This window comes from Marmota monax, unplaced genomic scaffold (genome assembly GCF_021218885.2).
Source record: "Marmota monax isolate L192 unplaced genomic scaffold, Marmota_monax_Labrador192_F-V1.1 WCK01_AAM20220418_F8-fsc00002, whole genome shotgun sequence".
Lineage (NCBI taxonomy): Eukaryota > Metazoa > Chordata > Mammalia > Rodentia > Sciuridae > Marmota > Marmota monax.
In genome coordinates this window covers 15,892,194-15,910,206 of record NW_026693571.1, presented here as the reverse complement: position 1 = coordinate 15,910,206, position 18,013 = coordinate 15,892,194, and the positions used below count along the sequence as shown (strand labels likewise).

At 36.4% G+C, this 18,013-nt stretch overlaps 1 protein-coding gene across 2 annotated transcripts in view; it reads left to right on the top strand.

Annotated features, from left to right (window-relative positions):
- Positions 1-18,013, top strand: part of Bank1 (B cell scaffold protein with ankyrin repeats 1) — a 305,105-nt gene that overhangs the window by 60,068 nt on the left and 227,024 nt on the right. For both annotated transcript variants that reach the window (XM_046458972.2, XM_046458971.2), the window contains exon 3: positions 6,520-6,674. In XM_046458972.2, the coding sequence (XP_046314928.1) occupies positions 6,520-6,674 (155 nt within the window). The remainder of the gene's footprint in view (positions 1-6,519; positions 6,675-18,013) is intronic.

Below are 18,013 nucleotides of genomic sequence, written 5' to 3'. Positions count from 1 at the left end.
CCTCATCAATATGCCAACGACATTCTTCACAGAACTAGAAAAAGCAATTCAAAACGTCATTTGGAAAAATAAGATACCAGAATAGCCAAAGCAATCCTGAGCAAAAAAAGAGTGGTGATGGAGGCATCACAATCCAGGCCTGAAATTATACTACAGAGCTACGATAATAAAAACAGCATGGTACTGCCACCAGAACAGACCTGAAGAGCAATGGAATATAATAGAAGACAGAGGCACACGTCCACATAACTATTTTTATCTGGTAATAGATAAAGGTGCCAAAAACACATTGAAGAAAAGATATCCTTTTCAACAATTGGTGCTAGGAAAACTGGAGATCCATATATAGAAGAATGAAACTTCATCCCTATCTTGCACCCTGCACAATAGATGTATTAATTGATATAACAAATGCTCCTTGACTTTCAAGGGCATTACAATTTGACAAATGTATGAGTGAAAAATGTAAATTGAAAATGCATTTAATATGTCTAACCTACTCATCATCATAACTTAGCCTGGTTCACCTTAAACATGCTCAGAACACATACATTAGTTCACACTTGAGTTTAACACAGAACCTGTTTTATAACCAAATATACTTGTTACACAGTATACATAAGAATATCAGTCATGTGACCCTGTGTCTGAATGGGAGCTGCGATTCGCTGCCACTATCCAGAATTTCCAAAGTATTTTATGGTATGTTGCTAGCCCAGGAAGACATCAAAATCGAAAATGACAGTTTACAATGAATGCGTACCATAAAATTGAAAGAGCATAAGTTGAACAATAATTTGGGGACCACTTGTAATCAAAATAATCCAACAAGGAAGATACTATTTATTAGACCACATAACTAAGGAAACTGAAGCTTAGTGCTGGGTACTTTTCTCAAAGTCAAGACAAGTGTTCTTCTGTTTTTTGTTTTCTTAGCAGTAGGCATATTTTTTTTTTCTTAAGTGATTCTTTCCCCAGGCCCCAACCCTCCCCAAAACACACTCATATTAATTTGTGAAGAAAATGGAACATTTTATTTGCTGTTGACAACTGTTAGAATTTTAGTCATTGTACATTAAAGAATGACTTATTTTTTAAAATCAAATAACAAAATAAGCCTACATATGATAAAAATAAGAGAATCCACTTTTTTCCCAAAATTCCTGAGTTTTTGTCAATTTTCAGAAAATCTTTCTTTACTTCCACATGGGTTTAATTAGTTGGCAAAGAATTAAGCATAAAATATTAAAAATCCACACTAAAAATGACACTTTAGAAAAAATAGGTAGCATTAAAAAATCTGTGTTTTGAAAGGCAATAGGGGTAGCTTTAAAAATTAAAGACATACTGTGTGTTTTAATCCATAAGGGGAATTTTATTTTCTTGTGCCTGTTTTCTAATGTTTTGCATTTTTAATAAGTTTACAATGCAATTATATTTATTAAGAAAATGAGAAAAATTCAGGTAGCTTTCCCACCCCTAATATTCAGTTGAAAAGAGAAGATTCACCTTTGTTTCTGATATCATTATTTAGTGTTGCTTAGATCACCTTAACATAAGGATTATTTGTGATAATATGATTTATTTCATATACTATCTGCAAAGTAGTGTTTCCTACCCATTTTTTGGGTCATGACACAAAAAGAAATGTTTGTAATGAGACTGGAAGAAGGTGGATGAATCAGCTGGCTCAGAACTGAGACCAGTCTCCCACATTTCACTGTTCACGGTACACTGAGTACCATGCGGTTAGGGGTTAGGTAGTGAATCCATGCAGGTAGATTCCAATTTAGTGCCTCCACTCACCCATGCCCCAAACACACACCCTTTCCTGCTTTCTTCCTTCTTATTATTCTCCTCCTACTTTATCACTGTAACATGTTCCTTCTTAGCTGTTATAGTTTGGATCTGGAATATCCTTCAAAGGCTCCTGTTTTAAAGGCTTGGTCACCAGCCCATGGCACAGCTGGGAGGTAGTGGAACCTTGATGAGGTGGAGTGTAGTGGAAGGTCATTGGGCTGTGCCTTCAAAGGGGATATAGGGACCCCACCCCTTTCCCTGTCTTTTTGTTTTCTGGTTGCTATAAGTTGATCAGCCCCCCTGCCATGATGTTCTGAGTCACCACAGGCTCACAGAGCTAAGTGGTTGTGGACTGAAACCTCTGAAACCCTGATCCAAAATGAATCTGTCTTCCTTGTATATCTCAGAATATTGTGTCACAGTAACGGAAAGCTGACTAACACAATAGCCAGTACATTTTTTTCTGAGTTGTTTGACTAAACAATTTTTTTTCAATGTTTTTTCTCTTTGTTGATTTTCATATGTCTCTTTCATGTGACAGATTGTTGTTAAAAAGAGTGACTGTCTTGGATGACAGTTTATATTTTTAATAGAAAATCACCATCAGTTAATTGTGTCAGTTTTCATGTGGCTCCTCCTGTGAGTGTCCTGCTCAAGATATCCTCACACTCCAGAGCCAGTGCTTAGGAATCTAACCCATCAAAAAGTGCTGAAGTCACATTGTATCATTTTTCCTTTCTCTGCTGACTTTGACAATGTTGAGAAATACATCAGTCTCAATTCTGCTGCTTTAGCCAGTCCTAGTCCTAGCTTCTAGTGTTTAGAGTCTAGAGTTTTATTCTTAGGGCAAAAGCAAATTGCTTCTTGCTCAGTAGCAGGAACAGTTAGGAAATTTCCAATTATTCTGGTTGTTGTAAATGAGATTTTAACTTATTACCTTGAACTTTGTCTTAAGAACCATTTCTCCTCTTGAATTTTGAGTTTGGTATCCTTTAATTTTGGAAATTAGTTTTAAAAACTTAATATTATATTTGAAATTGCATTTTACAGTTCTGTTTTAAGCTATTATTTCTGCTCTGGTACCTGCTCATCTAGTTCCAGATTTACTTTGCTCTTTCAGGGACTCTTTTAAATTTGTTCTTATATAATAATACCATTTATCAATTTTCAATGTACTAATATATTTATTATTTTTAAAGTAACTTTTACTCTTATGTCATTCACATGTTATATAAGGAATAGATATAAGTATTTAGTTTGCAGACTCAATAAATTCTTTCTCTACTTGAAATATTTATAGTTTACCTTCTAAAATAAATACATTTTTATTATGAAAAAAATCAGCATAGATCTTACGTGTACTATACTATTAATATTTTATATACATGTATATAATAAAGTTACTTATACCCCACAGGCTAGAAATAACTAGATATTTTGGGTATATATATGGCTAGTCTATTCTTATTTATTCAAGATTATGTCTTGAATTTGTACCACATATTTCTGTATACACGTATTTTATTAAAGCAGAAACCTATTAAATTGACAATATTTTAACTTGACCTTTTTTGAGTTATAAACTTGCTCTTAGATGGTAAATATTCTCTGATGGAATTTTTACTAGTAACATCTTTTATCACATAGAATATTTTTATCTGTTCTCTTATTGCTTAGATTGCTTCCAATTTTCTGCATTATAAACAGTGCTTCTGTGAACATTCATGGAGACAAATATTTTTATACATCCATAATTATGTCCCCAGGGTAAATAAAATTACTCTTCTTAACCTTATATTGCAGAGGTCTTGCACAAAATCTTAGATACTGCCACATTGAATGACTTACCTCTTTTTGCTTTAAGGAATATTAAATCAATTTCCTAGTTCTTTTATCAATTCACAAAATCATTAAGCTAGTTTTATATAACTGTCCACCGTTATGATTTGGGTGTGTGAGAATATATGCAGAAGAGAGAGAGAATGAGAATTCTTAAAACATTTTAAACTGTTAAAGCACTAAAGGCTGATTTTCATTTCTTTTAAAACAACACTTGTACTGGGGAAAATCTGGGAATTGCAGGTGCTTTGGTGCCTTAATTCTGCAACAATCACAAAACAGAAATAAAATAATGCAAAACAACAACTAATGACTTTCCTTCTTAGATGAAGCGAGGAGACAGATATATCAAACAATTGTCTTTTATGATGCTTTGCTTTTCTTGATAACTTACCTGTAGAGAACTGGCGTGTTTTATTCATTTAGATACAATAAGTTAGACTTTTGTCTAGCTCTGTCTGACTTTATTGACTTTGACTCTTCTTCCTTTATATTGCCAATGCTCTTTAGTCAAGGACCACCAGGAACATACTTGAACTCGAACTGTTTGGAGTTTTGTTTGTTGCAACGAAGAAAAGACACTCTATGGGGAACCACAGGATGTCTCAGTGAAAGAGTATTACAAAAGATTATAGGATTTAGGCTGGTGTTATGTGATTTGAGGGAGGTTGTCAAGAAAAGAAGGCACGGAAGATAGAAGGAGACCCTCATTGTTATACAAAATTACATATATGATGGTGTGAGGGGGAAGGAAAAAAAGAGAGAGAGAAATGTGTCACAGTAGATTGGGAAGAGAGAGGTGATGGGGGGGGAGGGAGGGGGTGATAGGAAGGGCAGCAGAATACAACAGACACTAGTATTGCTGTATGTATAAATGTGGCTGTATAACCAATGTGATCCTGCAATCTGTACACATGGAAAAATAAGAATTCACACCCCATTTGAATCAAATGTATGATATGTCAAGATCATTGTATTGTCTTGAGCAACCAATTAAAAAAAAAAAAAAAAACTTGTCCCAAAACTCAGAAATGGACAGATTTGTGTACCTTTGAGAAAAGCCACTGGCTTTGGACAGCTCAAAATTCAGCCTGCCCCAGCAGGCTTCCTGACATTTGTGCTCTTTTGTTATTAGCCCTCAGGTAATTTGGAGGTGAAACTTTGCTATTCCTACTACTGGCCACACTCCTGCCTCTGGTTATTTTCTTCTAAGAAGTATTTTCCCTCGGCCTGAGACACTCCTGATGATATCCTGTCATTTCACAGACTTCCTTCTCAAAAATGGGTGTGGACTCCATCTTTTGGGACCTTTGAAGTTTAACCACAAATTTTCATACTTTTTTTAAAAATTAGCTGACTGTATAAGCATCATTTGTCAACTCTAATACAGCTCCTTTTTTGTACCCTTTCTGAAACAGCACACCCATTAGTTACCTTGCAAACTAATAAACATTGAATTGGGCTTGAGCGCAAGTCAAAAAAAAAAGAAAAAAGAAAAGAGGGCTTCACTATAGTTTTCTTGCTCTCAAGAAGTGGGGTAATTTTATGATTTGATATAATAATGACTCTATTTACAAGGAGGGTCAACTGTTCCAGTTTTCTTGGACAGAGAGGATTCCTGGACATGGTATTTTTATCACCTATACCAGAAAAATCCCAGGCAAACTGGGCAGAGAGGCTCACCCTATCTAGAAAGCAGCAGAAATGAAAAGAAGCTAAAGTTCCATTGGTAAAGATGCAGCAGCCAGATGTCTGTCTGGCCTTTGTGTGATCTGGGTAATCCTGTTTTTGCAGAGTGATCTTGACTCTCTATCCATCACATGTCTTTGTCAGGTACTGAGAAGATATTGATGTTCGATAGGAACTCACCAGGGCCTACCTGTGAGTTCAAAGTGGGCTTGTGGAAAACCAAAGCATTCTTATGCCTCAGGCCAGTTTTATTTTTTATTTTTTTTTTTTATTGGTTGTTCAAAACATTATAAAGCTCTTGACATATCATATTTCATACATTAGATTCAAGTTTTATGGGTCAGAAACTGATCCCTGCTTTTCATTTTACAGTTTTCTTGTTTGGGAATTTGAGGGATAATTTTGGATGGGCCTAAGAGTTTACACATGTTGTTGCAATGAAGAGAGTTGCATTTTGAGTGTCTTGATTTTAGACAAGTTAGTTCTATGCCCCAAAGAAAAATTTTAAACAAATTTTAAAAATTTGTCTCATTACTTGCTACATATTTTTTCAACAGAGAACAATGTTTTAATGATTGACACTAAAAGTAAAATTATTAAATGTTAAAACAATAACTACTCTACCCTTTTTTGAGAACTAAATTCACTTTTAGTGTATTCAGTATCCTTGGAAATATACATTAAAAAAACAATTTTTGTATATAGAACACTTATTTTCATAGAACAGATTAACATTTTGATGAACACTAGTATTTCAATATTAAACTAATATTTTATTGAAGTATAGTTTTGCTTATTAAATTAGAAATATAATTAAAGTTTAATAATTGTTCTGATTTAAATTTTTTAATTTAAAATGATTTTTATCACAATCATGAAAAAAGAAATTATCTAATGCTTTTTGGATTTATTGCTTTACTATTAAGAAAAAATATAAATAGTAATTGAAGTCTTTTTAAAACGCAACTAGTAGATGAGCATATTATTATATAGTAGATCTACTCTGGTCATAAATGTTGCAATATTAGTTAAATTGAGAACATTATTTAATTATTGATATATGCTTAATTATTTCAACTGTCTTAAACTCAGTTCTGCTTTCCCATGTATGCATGAAATTTAATGATCAGCAATTAGTCTTTATAATAATGGATGAAATAATATAATCTAATTTTGCAAAAATTTCTTTAGATTCTGAAGACTACCTTGAGGTCAACGTTCCAGCGGACATAGGAGTCATGCATTCTGGGGAAATAAGTCAGAGAAAGGATGAAGAAGATTCATCAGAAACTTCAAGAAGCACCATACCACTGGCAGTAGTGCTCCCTGCTGAAATTCCTTGTGAGGTCAGTAAGTGTGTCTTATTTAAGTGGCCTACTGTTTTAATAAATACCACATTTCTCTAGACTGTAAGCTATAACATTTTAGTCTACCTTGCTCATGACTGTGTCCCCAGAACCTTGAACAATATCTTGGAATTACAAGGCATTTGACATACATTTATTGACTAGTTGGACATTGGAAAATATATGAAAGCTGAATTTTATCCATTGTTACTTGATATTTTACAAAAAGATAGATCCATAACTTTACATGAACATACACAAACACATATCAAGCTGCTTAAAAGAAAATTGGATTTTCTTTTCCCAAAGGGAAACATACTCTTCATACCCTTGAACCCAATTTTAAAATACTTATCTTTAGAAACATAAATTTTCCATCATAAAGGTGTAGGAAAGGCCAGCATCATTAAGTAGAAATGCCGAAAGAGCTCCAAGTTCTGGTCCTCCAGGGAATGACTAAGGTTGGGGAAGGATTTCTGGAAAGATCCCTATATGAAAATATATTCCTGACATTTCTTTCTCCTAAATCTTCCTTGGAATGAACCAAGAAAATAAACGACTTGTAAAGCTGGAACTGAATCTCTGCTGTGTAATCTGCTGACAAAACGAAAAATGCTGGACCTCAGAGTTTACAGTGTCTCTGAGAGGAAAGAGCCAGAGACCCTGGGGGAGGCTTACAGGAGCCGCAGGAAAGAGTCCTTCTGACTGAAGCTGGTGGATGCTCAGGACCTGAGGGCAGTGGCTTGCTAATGGCTTTGAGTGGGTTCCTGATCCTGCAGTGAGGGAAGCTAAGCATCCTGTGGAGTTGGTTGAAGCTCAATTCCCTCAATTCCACCCACCATGCAGGCCTGAGAAGAAGAATTACTGTTTTAAGGTAGTTTGCTATAAGTTCTAGAGGAACAGAAATTGATTTGACATTATTTTAGAGACCCCAGGAATTTCAACTATACATGTTTAAGGGAACTGACACAGATAATCAGGCAAAGAGAAATTACACCACATTTAAAATGACTCAGGAACTTAAGGAAGGGAGATGAGGCAAAATAATCTAAACTAGCTCCCATTGAGTTGGAAATAATGGAAGAAGCAGAAAAGAACTATAATAAAAGAGAAATGTGAACTACTCTCAAGTAGATGAAATCAAAGCAAAAAAAAAAAACAACAACAACAACTCTGAGACTAAAAATAACTCACCAGGAGTTAGGCAGTAAGTCTAAATCGCTGCTTTTAAAAATATCTGCAAAAGTAAAATCTGAGCACTATAAAATCCTCCTATTACTAAAGTCACAAAGAAAGTGAAGTCCAAAAATCAAGCCTCACAGTCCTCAGGCAGAGGTGTCTAATACAGAAAGCTGGTGAGGACAGGGGTTGTTCAACAGCAGAGTCATGGGCCCTTCTTTAATTGGCATTCTTTAAGACCCTCTGAAGTTAAATGCAATATCAAATGTTTCTTTGTTACTCCACTTTTTAAAAAATTCTAAATCTGAAAAGTCATGCAAGGTCATTTTAACATGAGCCCATCCCCTAAAATTTCAAAACAATCTATTTCTTTTTCTTTTTTTTTTTTTTTTACCAAAAACAGTTATCCCAGGCAAAATCTTGTATGCAACAAGGACATATATCTTGATAAAATCTGAATCCATTTGACTGTTGCCAAGCCCAGCAGAAAAGACCATTTGCACCCAACTGAGTAAAATCAGGTTTGGGGTTTGCTGGGATAATGCTCTGTCTATGCCAATTGTCTGAAAGCTCAACCCTTGAACTTCAAATCATTTCTAAGAAGTCTTCCAATTAGTCGATGAATAAAGACCACTTCTCTTCACCAAGGAAGCAATACTTGAGGTTTCATTGCCATCCCAATCTCCAAAAAATTAAAATACTGCTCCTGTCTGTCACCGAGTTTTATGTGAGATGTGCCTCATGTACACCCAGGTTTTTCAAAACCTATTTATTTCCCTTTGTAGTTGTGTTTCCAGCATGCTGACTTGAACATGAATCCTCCCCAGGGGCCTAATCTTCACATTGAGTTGGAAGGGAGTTTAATTTCCTCCCACTGCTGTTTCTGGCTGTGGAATTGCACTATGGATTTGCCTCCTGGAGAAGTTCTGCTCCCTGTCCCCTCATGTTCTGGAGACCAGCTTTTGTGGATTGTTAACTGAAGCACTGGATGATAGTGCTGCTGTAGCCCTGGGTACCCTTTTACTTTCCCCAATGCTCTTCCTTTCCACAGAGTTTAAAATTTTTCCTAGCCTTTGAAAAATCTTTCAAAACAGCAGAAAAAAATTTTTTTTCAGTCTCCTCAATGTTTTTTCCACACACTAGTGAAGATATGCCCCTAGTATTCTATTTATGTATGTTATTCTTGGCCTCTTTGAGAACTCCCTAAGTTTAAATTTTAGATTTAGGTTTAAATCTTTTTAACCCGGCCTCTTTTTAAACTTTCTCTAGAATTGTCACACTTTGTTCTATTTTACTATTTTTAAAAAATGTTTTCTTTGTTTATTAGCCTAAACATTTGTTTTTCTAGCATATTCCTCTTGACTTTTGTCTTGTAGGGTAACAGATCGTGAGTGATATAAAACTAATGAGTTCTAGGTCTGCCAAATACATCCACTGTTAAAACAGTTCTCATGCAATTCTTGCAATTCTATCTCCTTGATCAAAAAGCCACCTGGGAAGCCTTCTCCATTTGGAACAACATTTAAGTCACAACTGGACCTCATATTTGGTAGCTCCTCTTATTTATGCTGTTATTCCAAAGTCAGGATTCCATAATTATTTCAGGAAAATTCCCTCAGAGTAGCCATTCTCAACTGGGGGGTAATTTTGCCCTCCTTATACCCAAGGGACATGTGGCAAGTCTGTAGGCTTTTTTTCTCTTTTTTTTTTAATTTATTTCTTACATGACAATAGTGGAGTGCATTACATTAATAATTATCCATTCACATCACAATTTTTTTGTAACTCTGCATATAGAGTATGTTCACACCAAATTATGCCATTATATATGAGCTCTCTTATTTTTTTTTTGCATACAATTCTTAATACACCTTTATACCACCATTTTTCATATCTCTGTTTGTATATAAGGTATGTTGACACCAAATTCACATCTTCATACATGTATTTTGTATAATGATGACTGTCTCCTTCCATCATCCTAGCTATTCCCGTTCTCTCTCTCTTTCCCTCCCACCCCTATTCCCTATCTAGAGGTAATTTTCCACCCATGCTCCCCTTCTCTACCCCACTTTGAGTTGTTAAGGTCGAGCGAGCTTCAGAGGAAGAGACCACCAAGAGACTGTCTCATGCAACAGCAGAGGGTTTATTGGGGGTCCAGCATGCTGGGGCTCAGAGCTCACTTGAGAGGAGCAAAGAGCCCTGAGAACAGCTTAAGCAGAGCTTATATACATTCTTTAGGGGAGGGCAGGGACTTCACATACATCATAGCATCCCTTAGCAAATCATCACACGCCGCAGGAAAATCAAATAACAACTCTAAACCATGATTAGCACATTTACTGGCGGGAACAAGTTGGGTAAGGGGGATTGGTCAGTACAAGAAAAGGGTATACATTTGAACTGATTGGTTTAAGTCCTGAGGGGTGTACGTGCTGAACTGCATGGTTTCTGGGAGGGGTTGTTTTTACAGAGCAACCAGATGGTCAGGAGAGATTTCTCAACATACATTTAGTAGTTTTTCCAGGAGTTGTTTTGACATCTACATAAATTTCAGGTTTCAGGAAAACAGGTTTCAGGAAAACAGAACTTAGACTCAACTAAGAAAACAAAACTTAACTTTTACATTCTTAACCTTTCAGAGTCACCCCCCTTATATCAGAGAAAACAGTCGGCATTTGTTTTTTGGGGACTGGCTAACTTCTCTTAGCTTTTTTGTTGTCACAAGTTGGGGAATTGCTACTGGCTTCTAATGGGCACAACTAGAATGCTATAAAACATTCTACAATGCACAGAACAGTCTGATGACAATGGGTTTTCTGGTCTAAAAATGTCCATCTGATACTGCTCAACTAAAGTTAAATCCTGTCTTGAGTATAGGAAATGTATCCACCTTCTTGTCATAAGTGAATCACCCTCAAACTTTCCCACCATGGCATCAAGAGTTCAGTGCTCCTGTCAGAGACTTCTCAGGAATCAGTCCAGATGTCCTATAGTCACTTGTTTGCACTGCCTGGTCTTTAAAGAGATCCCAGTCACTTCTTTTTATAGTTTTACCCAGGGCTGTAAGGGGGATTCGCTGTTGGGCACCCCTCTCAGAAGTACTGCCATTTGCTCCCTGAAGCTTCACTTCTCTTATCATTTCGGTGAACTCCCATCACAGACTTGGTAATGACCCTTATATCTTTTCTGAAATGGCACCATCCTAATGAGAGACAAGGGTGAGCTTATCTTTTTATCTTGTTTGATCTGTAAGTAGCGCTTTAATAGGTCATTTTCCCTTCCTTTTAGAAGAAACTGCCCATTGCAATCTTGGCTTTTCTGCCCCCAAATCTTTTACTTCCTTTAGTAGAATCCACTGATGCTCCTTTAATATCTTATTCTCCCACTTCGGCTATCCTGATGATAAAACTGAAACATTTTTAAAACCAATTCAGTCACTCATTGATGTCTTGAACAAATTGAGTTCTTAAAGTCATAGCACAATCACAGAAAGCCTTTTAAGTGGCTTTCTTAACATTTTATCTATACTAATTTCATTAAATTGTTTTTCTGTCTGCATCCTAGAACATGGTATTTTCCCTAGTGAAGGCCTTCATTTAGAGGACCTGTTCACTGACACACCTCTGTGGCTGAAACCATAATGAGTTTCTAAACCCACAGGGAAGATCACAGACTGCATAATTAACACCTGTTGAAATGTCAGAAGACCCTGTGAAAGAATGAGACTCTCAAGGACCTTAAGAGTATCAGAGATCTCCTTCCAGTTCACTCATTGGCCTCAAATTCAATTTAAAATAATATACAGAAGCTATCAGCATCACCCACTTAATTCTGTCAGCAAATCACAAAACCATTTGTGGTAACCAACCCTAACTTAAATCCTGATCCTTTGTGCCGCAGTCTGGCTGGGCACAAATGCCACAGTCTGGCTGGGCACACAATCACGAGCCACCACACAGCTTGTAGATTCAAACAGCAACTCTTTATTCCCGAACTCACACCAGCCGTCTACAATCACGTTCTGGGGAAATCCACGTTCTCTTCCCAAATCCACCTCCACTGGGCTTCTATCTCCCAAAATATACTGTCTGAATCCCGTGAGAACTCAAGGGGAACTCAGGCAGCAGGATACGCCCTATTCCCAGCAGGAATAATCTTAAACCTTAAACCTGGAACCTAAACTGGGAACGCCCTAAACACGATTATCTTAAAACCGGGAACACCCTAATCTTCCTTGGTCCTTGAGCAAGGTCACCTACATTCAATGTCACTGCAACATGTCAGCAACATGGGGTACGCTGGCAAGGAAATTGTCATACCTACTTGGCTAATGGCTCCCAGCATCTCCCCCCTTCTGATTAATTAAACAACAAGCAATGTGGCTTAAGGACCGTGCCTGGTAGGTTGTCCAATTCAACATATGGTTCTTACCCGTCATCGGAAAACTGACCTTTAGGCGTCAGCCTCCTGTCTTAGGTTGATACCACTGCAATTGAATCATACCCGTCACTGACTACCGGTCCAGCATAAGCCATTGGCCCCCAAATTTTAGACCATCACTAGCAGAAGGGAGGAGGATACAGAAATGCCACGACACCAAGCCAATTGACGGCTCCTTGGGAAAAATTGCATCACTGGTGACACCATCAGCAAAGATATGTCAGCATTACCACAATTCGCTGCACCAAACGATAGTTACATAGTCCAGGCAAGTTCTGCAAGCAGTTCAAAGCAGAGGAATCTATCAATATGTCCATTTCCTCCCAAAATCCGTTTCCTCCCAAAGTAAGTTGACTCTTTGATTGAGCATTACTTGTTGAGTTCTTCACCGGCACTGGGATGGAGATAGGAATTCTGGCAATGATGCTAAAGAGACATTATCCTGAAAAGAATTATTAAATATAATGAAAAGGAAAGGTGAAAGTAAACAAACAGATCTGTTAACCTACTTTAAAAACAATCCTTAACAGCTGTTTACCTAATTTAAATTAGTAAACAAACAGATCTGTTAACCACCTTTAAAAACAATCCTTAACAGCTGTTTACATAATTTAAATTAAACCATTTAAATCACGTGAATAAAAAATAATAATAATTCGGATCCATTTTTTCATGAGCGCTCCTCATATAAGAAATATGGACATACGCACATACAGACATACAACACAAAACACAAGAGTGTACACAAAAGTACAACACATAAGAAAATAGTAAAGGCCTTGTAGCTTTACCTAGGTGAAATCTCCATTGCAATGTTTAAAAACTCCACAGTCAAAAAATAAAACTGATCAGAAAAACATTAACCTAGGTTTGTATGAGCTCAAAAAATAAAAATAGAACCTTATGATGTGGAAAAATGCAATAATAAAATAGCTATTGAAAAAAGCATCCTGGTTAATCACTGTCACAGATATAAGAATGGCCAAGCTGGAGTTCTGGATATCAGCTATTATGGATTTGAGTCAAATCATCTTCTTTTCGATCTGTAGAAATTGTTTTAGTTAATCTCTCTGGAATCCAAATCGGCTGCTGTTCTCCCTGTGGAAAAACACAAACAGACCCCCGACTCCAGACAATCACTGGGTCAGGACCTTTCCATTGTCCTGTTAGAATCTTTCCAAAGTACCTTAGGCTTATGTACATTTTTTGGATACATATGTCTTTCCGCAGCACTAAGTGCTGATGAATCCAAATTTAAAAAGTTTAGAGTAAAAAGCGTTATTTTAAGTTTATCTTTGGGGGATATATACTCCTTAAAGATCCTTTTAAATTTAAGTCTTTCAAAAGCATTCTGCCTTAGTTTTTAGAATTATTTTAGTCCTTTTAATTTTTTGATGTGGTTTTAAACCAATTTCCTTCTAGTTTAACGTTTTCTAAATTGGCTTTTGTCTATAAATTTTAACACCCTCATCTGAGACTTCTAATATCTGCACCATCAGAAATTAAAGTTGATGGGCTTTTTGAAAAAATTACTAATAATCTCCTTGTTCTTCTAGTTTATCCAATATTTGACTTTAAACTTCTCTCTTCTACCTTTTTCTATCTTGAATTTCTGTATCTAATAGTTGTCTCAGCTTTTTGTATTTTCTATCTGAAATACCTTTACTTGACATATTTAACCATTTTTATCTTGTTTCTATCTTCTAGTTTTTTTTTCCCCCCTAAGGTTTGTACATTCACCCTTAGTTGCTTTTTTTCCTCCTAGTCTTTTTTTTTTCTTCCTATTTTGTGGGTTTAAAATTTTTGTCTTCCTACATCTTTTTTATCTTTCTACATCTTCTTTATCTTTTTTCTTTTTAACTTTCTATACTTCTGTCTTTAAAGTTTTTCACTTTAAATTTTTAATCTTCTTTATCTAAATATCTTTTATCCTATTATCTTCCGATTTTTTTTAAAGTAATGCCTTTAAGATTAACTAGGCTTCGAATGATGCAATAAAGCAATCTTTTTTCCGCCATGAAGGTATCTCGACCACCTTCAATTTAACCTTTTAAAGCCTTTTAATTATCATCTATACTGTACTTTTAAATGTACTTTTTCACCACCTACAGCTTCACTCTTTAAACGAGGCTTAGATTCTGTTTAAATCGCTTTAATGTTAGTTTACATGGCTGCCCTTCAACCAAAGGCCTTTTTTTTTTTTTAACTCCATTGAGAAGCTTTGTCTCAATCTGCCATGTACAAATATCTTTTTCTTCTTTCTTCTTTTCTCAAGCTTTTAAAGTAAGTCTAGTTTCCTCAAAATTTTTTTAAATGGCATTTTAGAACTTTTTACTTTACCACACAGAGATTATCTCATCTAGAAACATTTCTTTTTCCTTTAACCTTTTATATTAAAATATATTTCCACATCTTGAATCTTTTTATATCTCTTTTTTAACTGTTAACCCTTTTTATAAATTTACATTCTGAAACAACTCTTATAATTTTGATTTAGACAAATTACTCCACTTTAATAAGATGAAAGACTTTCATGTTTTTTATGATACTATAATTGAAACCCAACTGAAAATTTTTCTACTCTTTGTATATAAATTACACATGATAGAATCTTAACACTTAGTAACCTTGTTTCAGCAAAGACACAGACCAAAGCAATATTAAACATTTTTTCATTTACCAATTTATGAAAACACACATAATGTTTAAATATATTACCTTATGGAACTTAATAAGTAAAGAGTACTTGATTTCATATTTAGTGGTTGATAAACACTTTAGCTTTGTAAATTAATCAGATGTCTGTAAAAACCAAGATCTTAGACAAATGTAGTAAACAGAATTAGCCATCTCTTTCTTGTTGAAGAAAAATCCTTCTACAGGATACCATGATGGTCCCATTGGTATACTTAATAACTCTTCTTTAAAAGGCCATGTGCTACATTTTTGTATTGTATCAACATATGCCCTAACTGTTGGTCTTACTGGGGTGCCTCCTTCCTCTAACAATTTCTCTTCCTCGGAGGCGAACAACTTCAAATCTTGAGTCAACCATTTTCCCCAGTTTGCCTGAGAAAGTTCTAAGAACAGGCAGCTCGAAACAAAAACAAAATAAATCAAAACAATAACACATTGTTTTTTGAATTGGTCACCCATTCTTTCGCTCTTCCTCAGGGGCGAGCAATTTCACTTACCTCCAGGCTTCAGAAGTTCCCCGCATGGGACGCCAAATGCCGCAGTCTGGCTGGGCACAAATGCCGCAGTCTGGCTGGGCACACAATCACGAGCCACCACACAGCTTGTAGATTCAAACAGCAACTCTTTATTCCCGAACTCACACCAGCCGTTTACAATCACGTTCTGGGGAAATCCACGTTCTCTTCCCAAATCCACCTCCACTGGGCTTCTATCTCCCAAAATATACTGTCTGAATCCCGTGAGAACTCAAGGGGAACTCAGGCAGCAGGATACGCCCTATTCCCAGCAGGAATAATCTTAAACCTTAAACCTGGAACCTAAACTGGGAACGCCCTAAACACGATTATCTTAAAACCGGGAACACCCTAATCTTCCTTGGTCCTTGAGCAAGGTCACCTACATTCAGTGTCACTGCAACATGTCAGCAACATGGGGTACGCTGGCAAGGAAATTGTCATACCTACTTGGCTAATGGCTCCCAGCACCTTTGATTTAATTTATAAGAATTGTAAAGGCAAAACAAACTGATCATGTACGTTAATGCCTAAAATGTCTCTTTTGTAACATGCTGCCTTTGGGAGGGGAATATTTACAGAAGTCAAGGACTTCTCTTTCTTTTAATCAAATGGCTCTTAAACTACTGAAAGGCTTTTAGAGAATACAAGGGGAGGGTTTTGTTTGTTTTGTTTTTTGTACAGAACCCGGAGGGCACTTAATCACTGAGCCACATCTCCAGCCTTTTTTACTTTTTATTTAGAGACAGAGTCTCAGTGAATTGCTTAGGGCCTTGCTAAATTGCTGAGGCTGTCTTTGAACTTGCAATCCTCCTGCCTCAGCCTCTGGAGCCGTTTGTGTTAAAGGCGTGCACCACTTTGCCCAGCTACAAGGGGAAGTTTTAAAAATAATAATGCCCATTTCCTACTTCCAGGGATTTATCTAGATATAAATATTCAGTTACATCCTGTGCACCGAGAGTTTTAAAATGTTTTCCAAGTGATTCTGAAGGTGAGCATTAGCAGTCAAATTTGAAACCATTGCCATAATCAATTTCTACTCTGCTGTCACAGACAAGATCCATCCCAACTGCAGAAGCCTATACAGCTCTAGCTTAAGATATCCCATTGCACTTATCTTGGAGTAACATTCAAGGTTTGTGACCCATGCAGCCAAACTTCACCCATTCTCTCTGAATCTCAGACCCAAATAAGACACATGCAGAGGTATCAGAAAGAACAATAGCAAAACAGCAACTTCATAACTGATAAAATTAACTTAAAGGTCATATGAAAGTCCTAATACTTTCTCCATTGAGTTCAATGTATCCATGTAATCAAGGTCAAGCCCTCCAGAAGGATTAGATATAGCTGAGTACTAGGGTGGTAAGGAACAGTTTTAAAATGTCATGTTTTTACAGATTTATTCCATCTCAAAGAAATATATACAAAATATCTCTAATCTGCTTAAGTCTTACAAGATTATACAATGGTATGAGAAAATAAAAACACCCTCAGAACATTTATGATCTAGCTGGGAAGCCATGACACAGATATGAAGAACAAAGACTGGAGATTAGGATTTAGCAATGGCCAGATGCAGGGCATGAACATGAAATGCTGTAATATCCTTTCACCTCTTTTGTTGTTGTTGTTGTTGTTTTTGGTAATGGGGATTGAACCCAGGGATCCTTAGCACTGAGATACATTCCCAGTCCTCTTTAATTTTTATTTTGAGACTGGTCTCACTGAATTACTCAGGCTAAACTTGAACTTGCAATCCTCCTGCCTCAGCCTCGAGAGTGGCTGGGATTACAGGCATTTGTCATTGTGCCTTGAATGCTCTAAAATTCCTTGTGGGCTGAAATCACAGGGAGAATTTCATAGACCTGGTAAAACCTGAGTTGGACCTTGAAAAGGAACCTACAGACAGGGTAATAGAGGGAGAAAAGGAACTAAATAACACAAACAGGATGAGCTACCTAATTTGTAGAGCAAAATGAAAATGCAAGATCTTTGTTCAAGTTATTGAATATTTTAGAAGAGTGACAACAGAACATTAAGCCAAGGGCAGGGCCTTCTAAGTGTGGGGCCCTGTGATTGTATAGGTCATAAGCCCATGAAGCCAGCCCTGGGTACAAATGAAGATGTAAATCCCTCATTTGGAGAGGTCAGTATGCTTGTCTTTTGTTTAGAATTTTTCTCTGGAAATTGTCAAAGGCGGAGCCCTGCCCTCTATTAAGGAGGGAATCTGTTGCATAAGAAGTAGCCTGTGTGGATACTCAGGAATGAGAATGAGTTGGTTGGGTGAATAAAACATTTGGCGGGTACACCTGGACTTACCAGCTTTGAAAAGAGCAAAGTTAAAACGAGGAGCGACTTAAGCACAGAAAACAGCTCTGAAGAGCTGTGAAGCTGAATTCTTGAGAAAACAGACCTACCAAATAGGGAGTAATTATGTGACTTAAGATTCAAGGTGAAGTGACAAGAAAAACAAAAGGAACTAAGGGCTTATCTAGAAGGGAG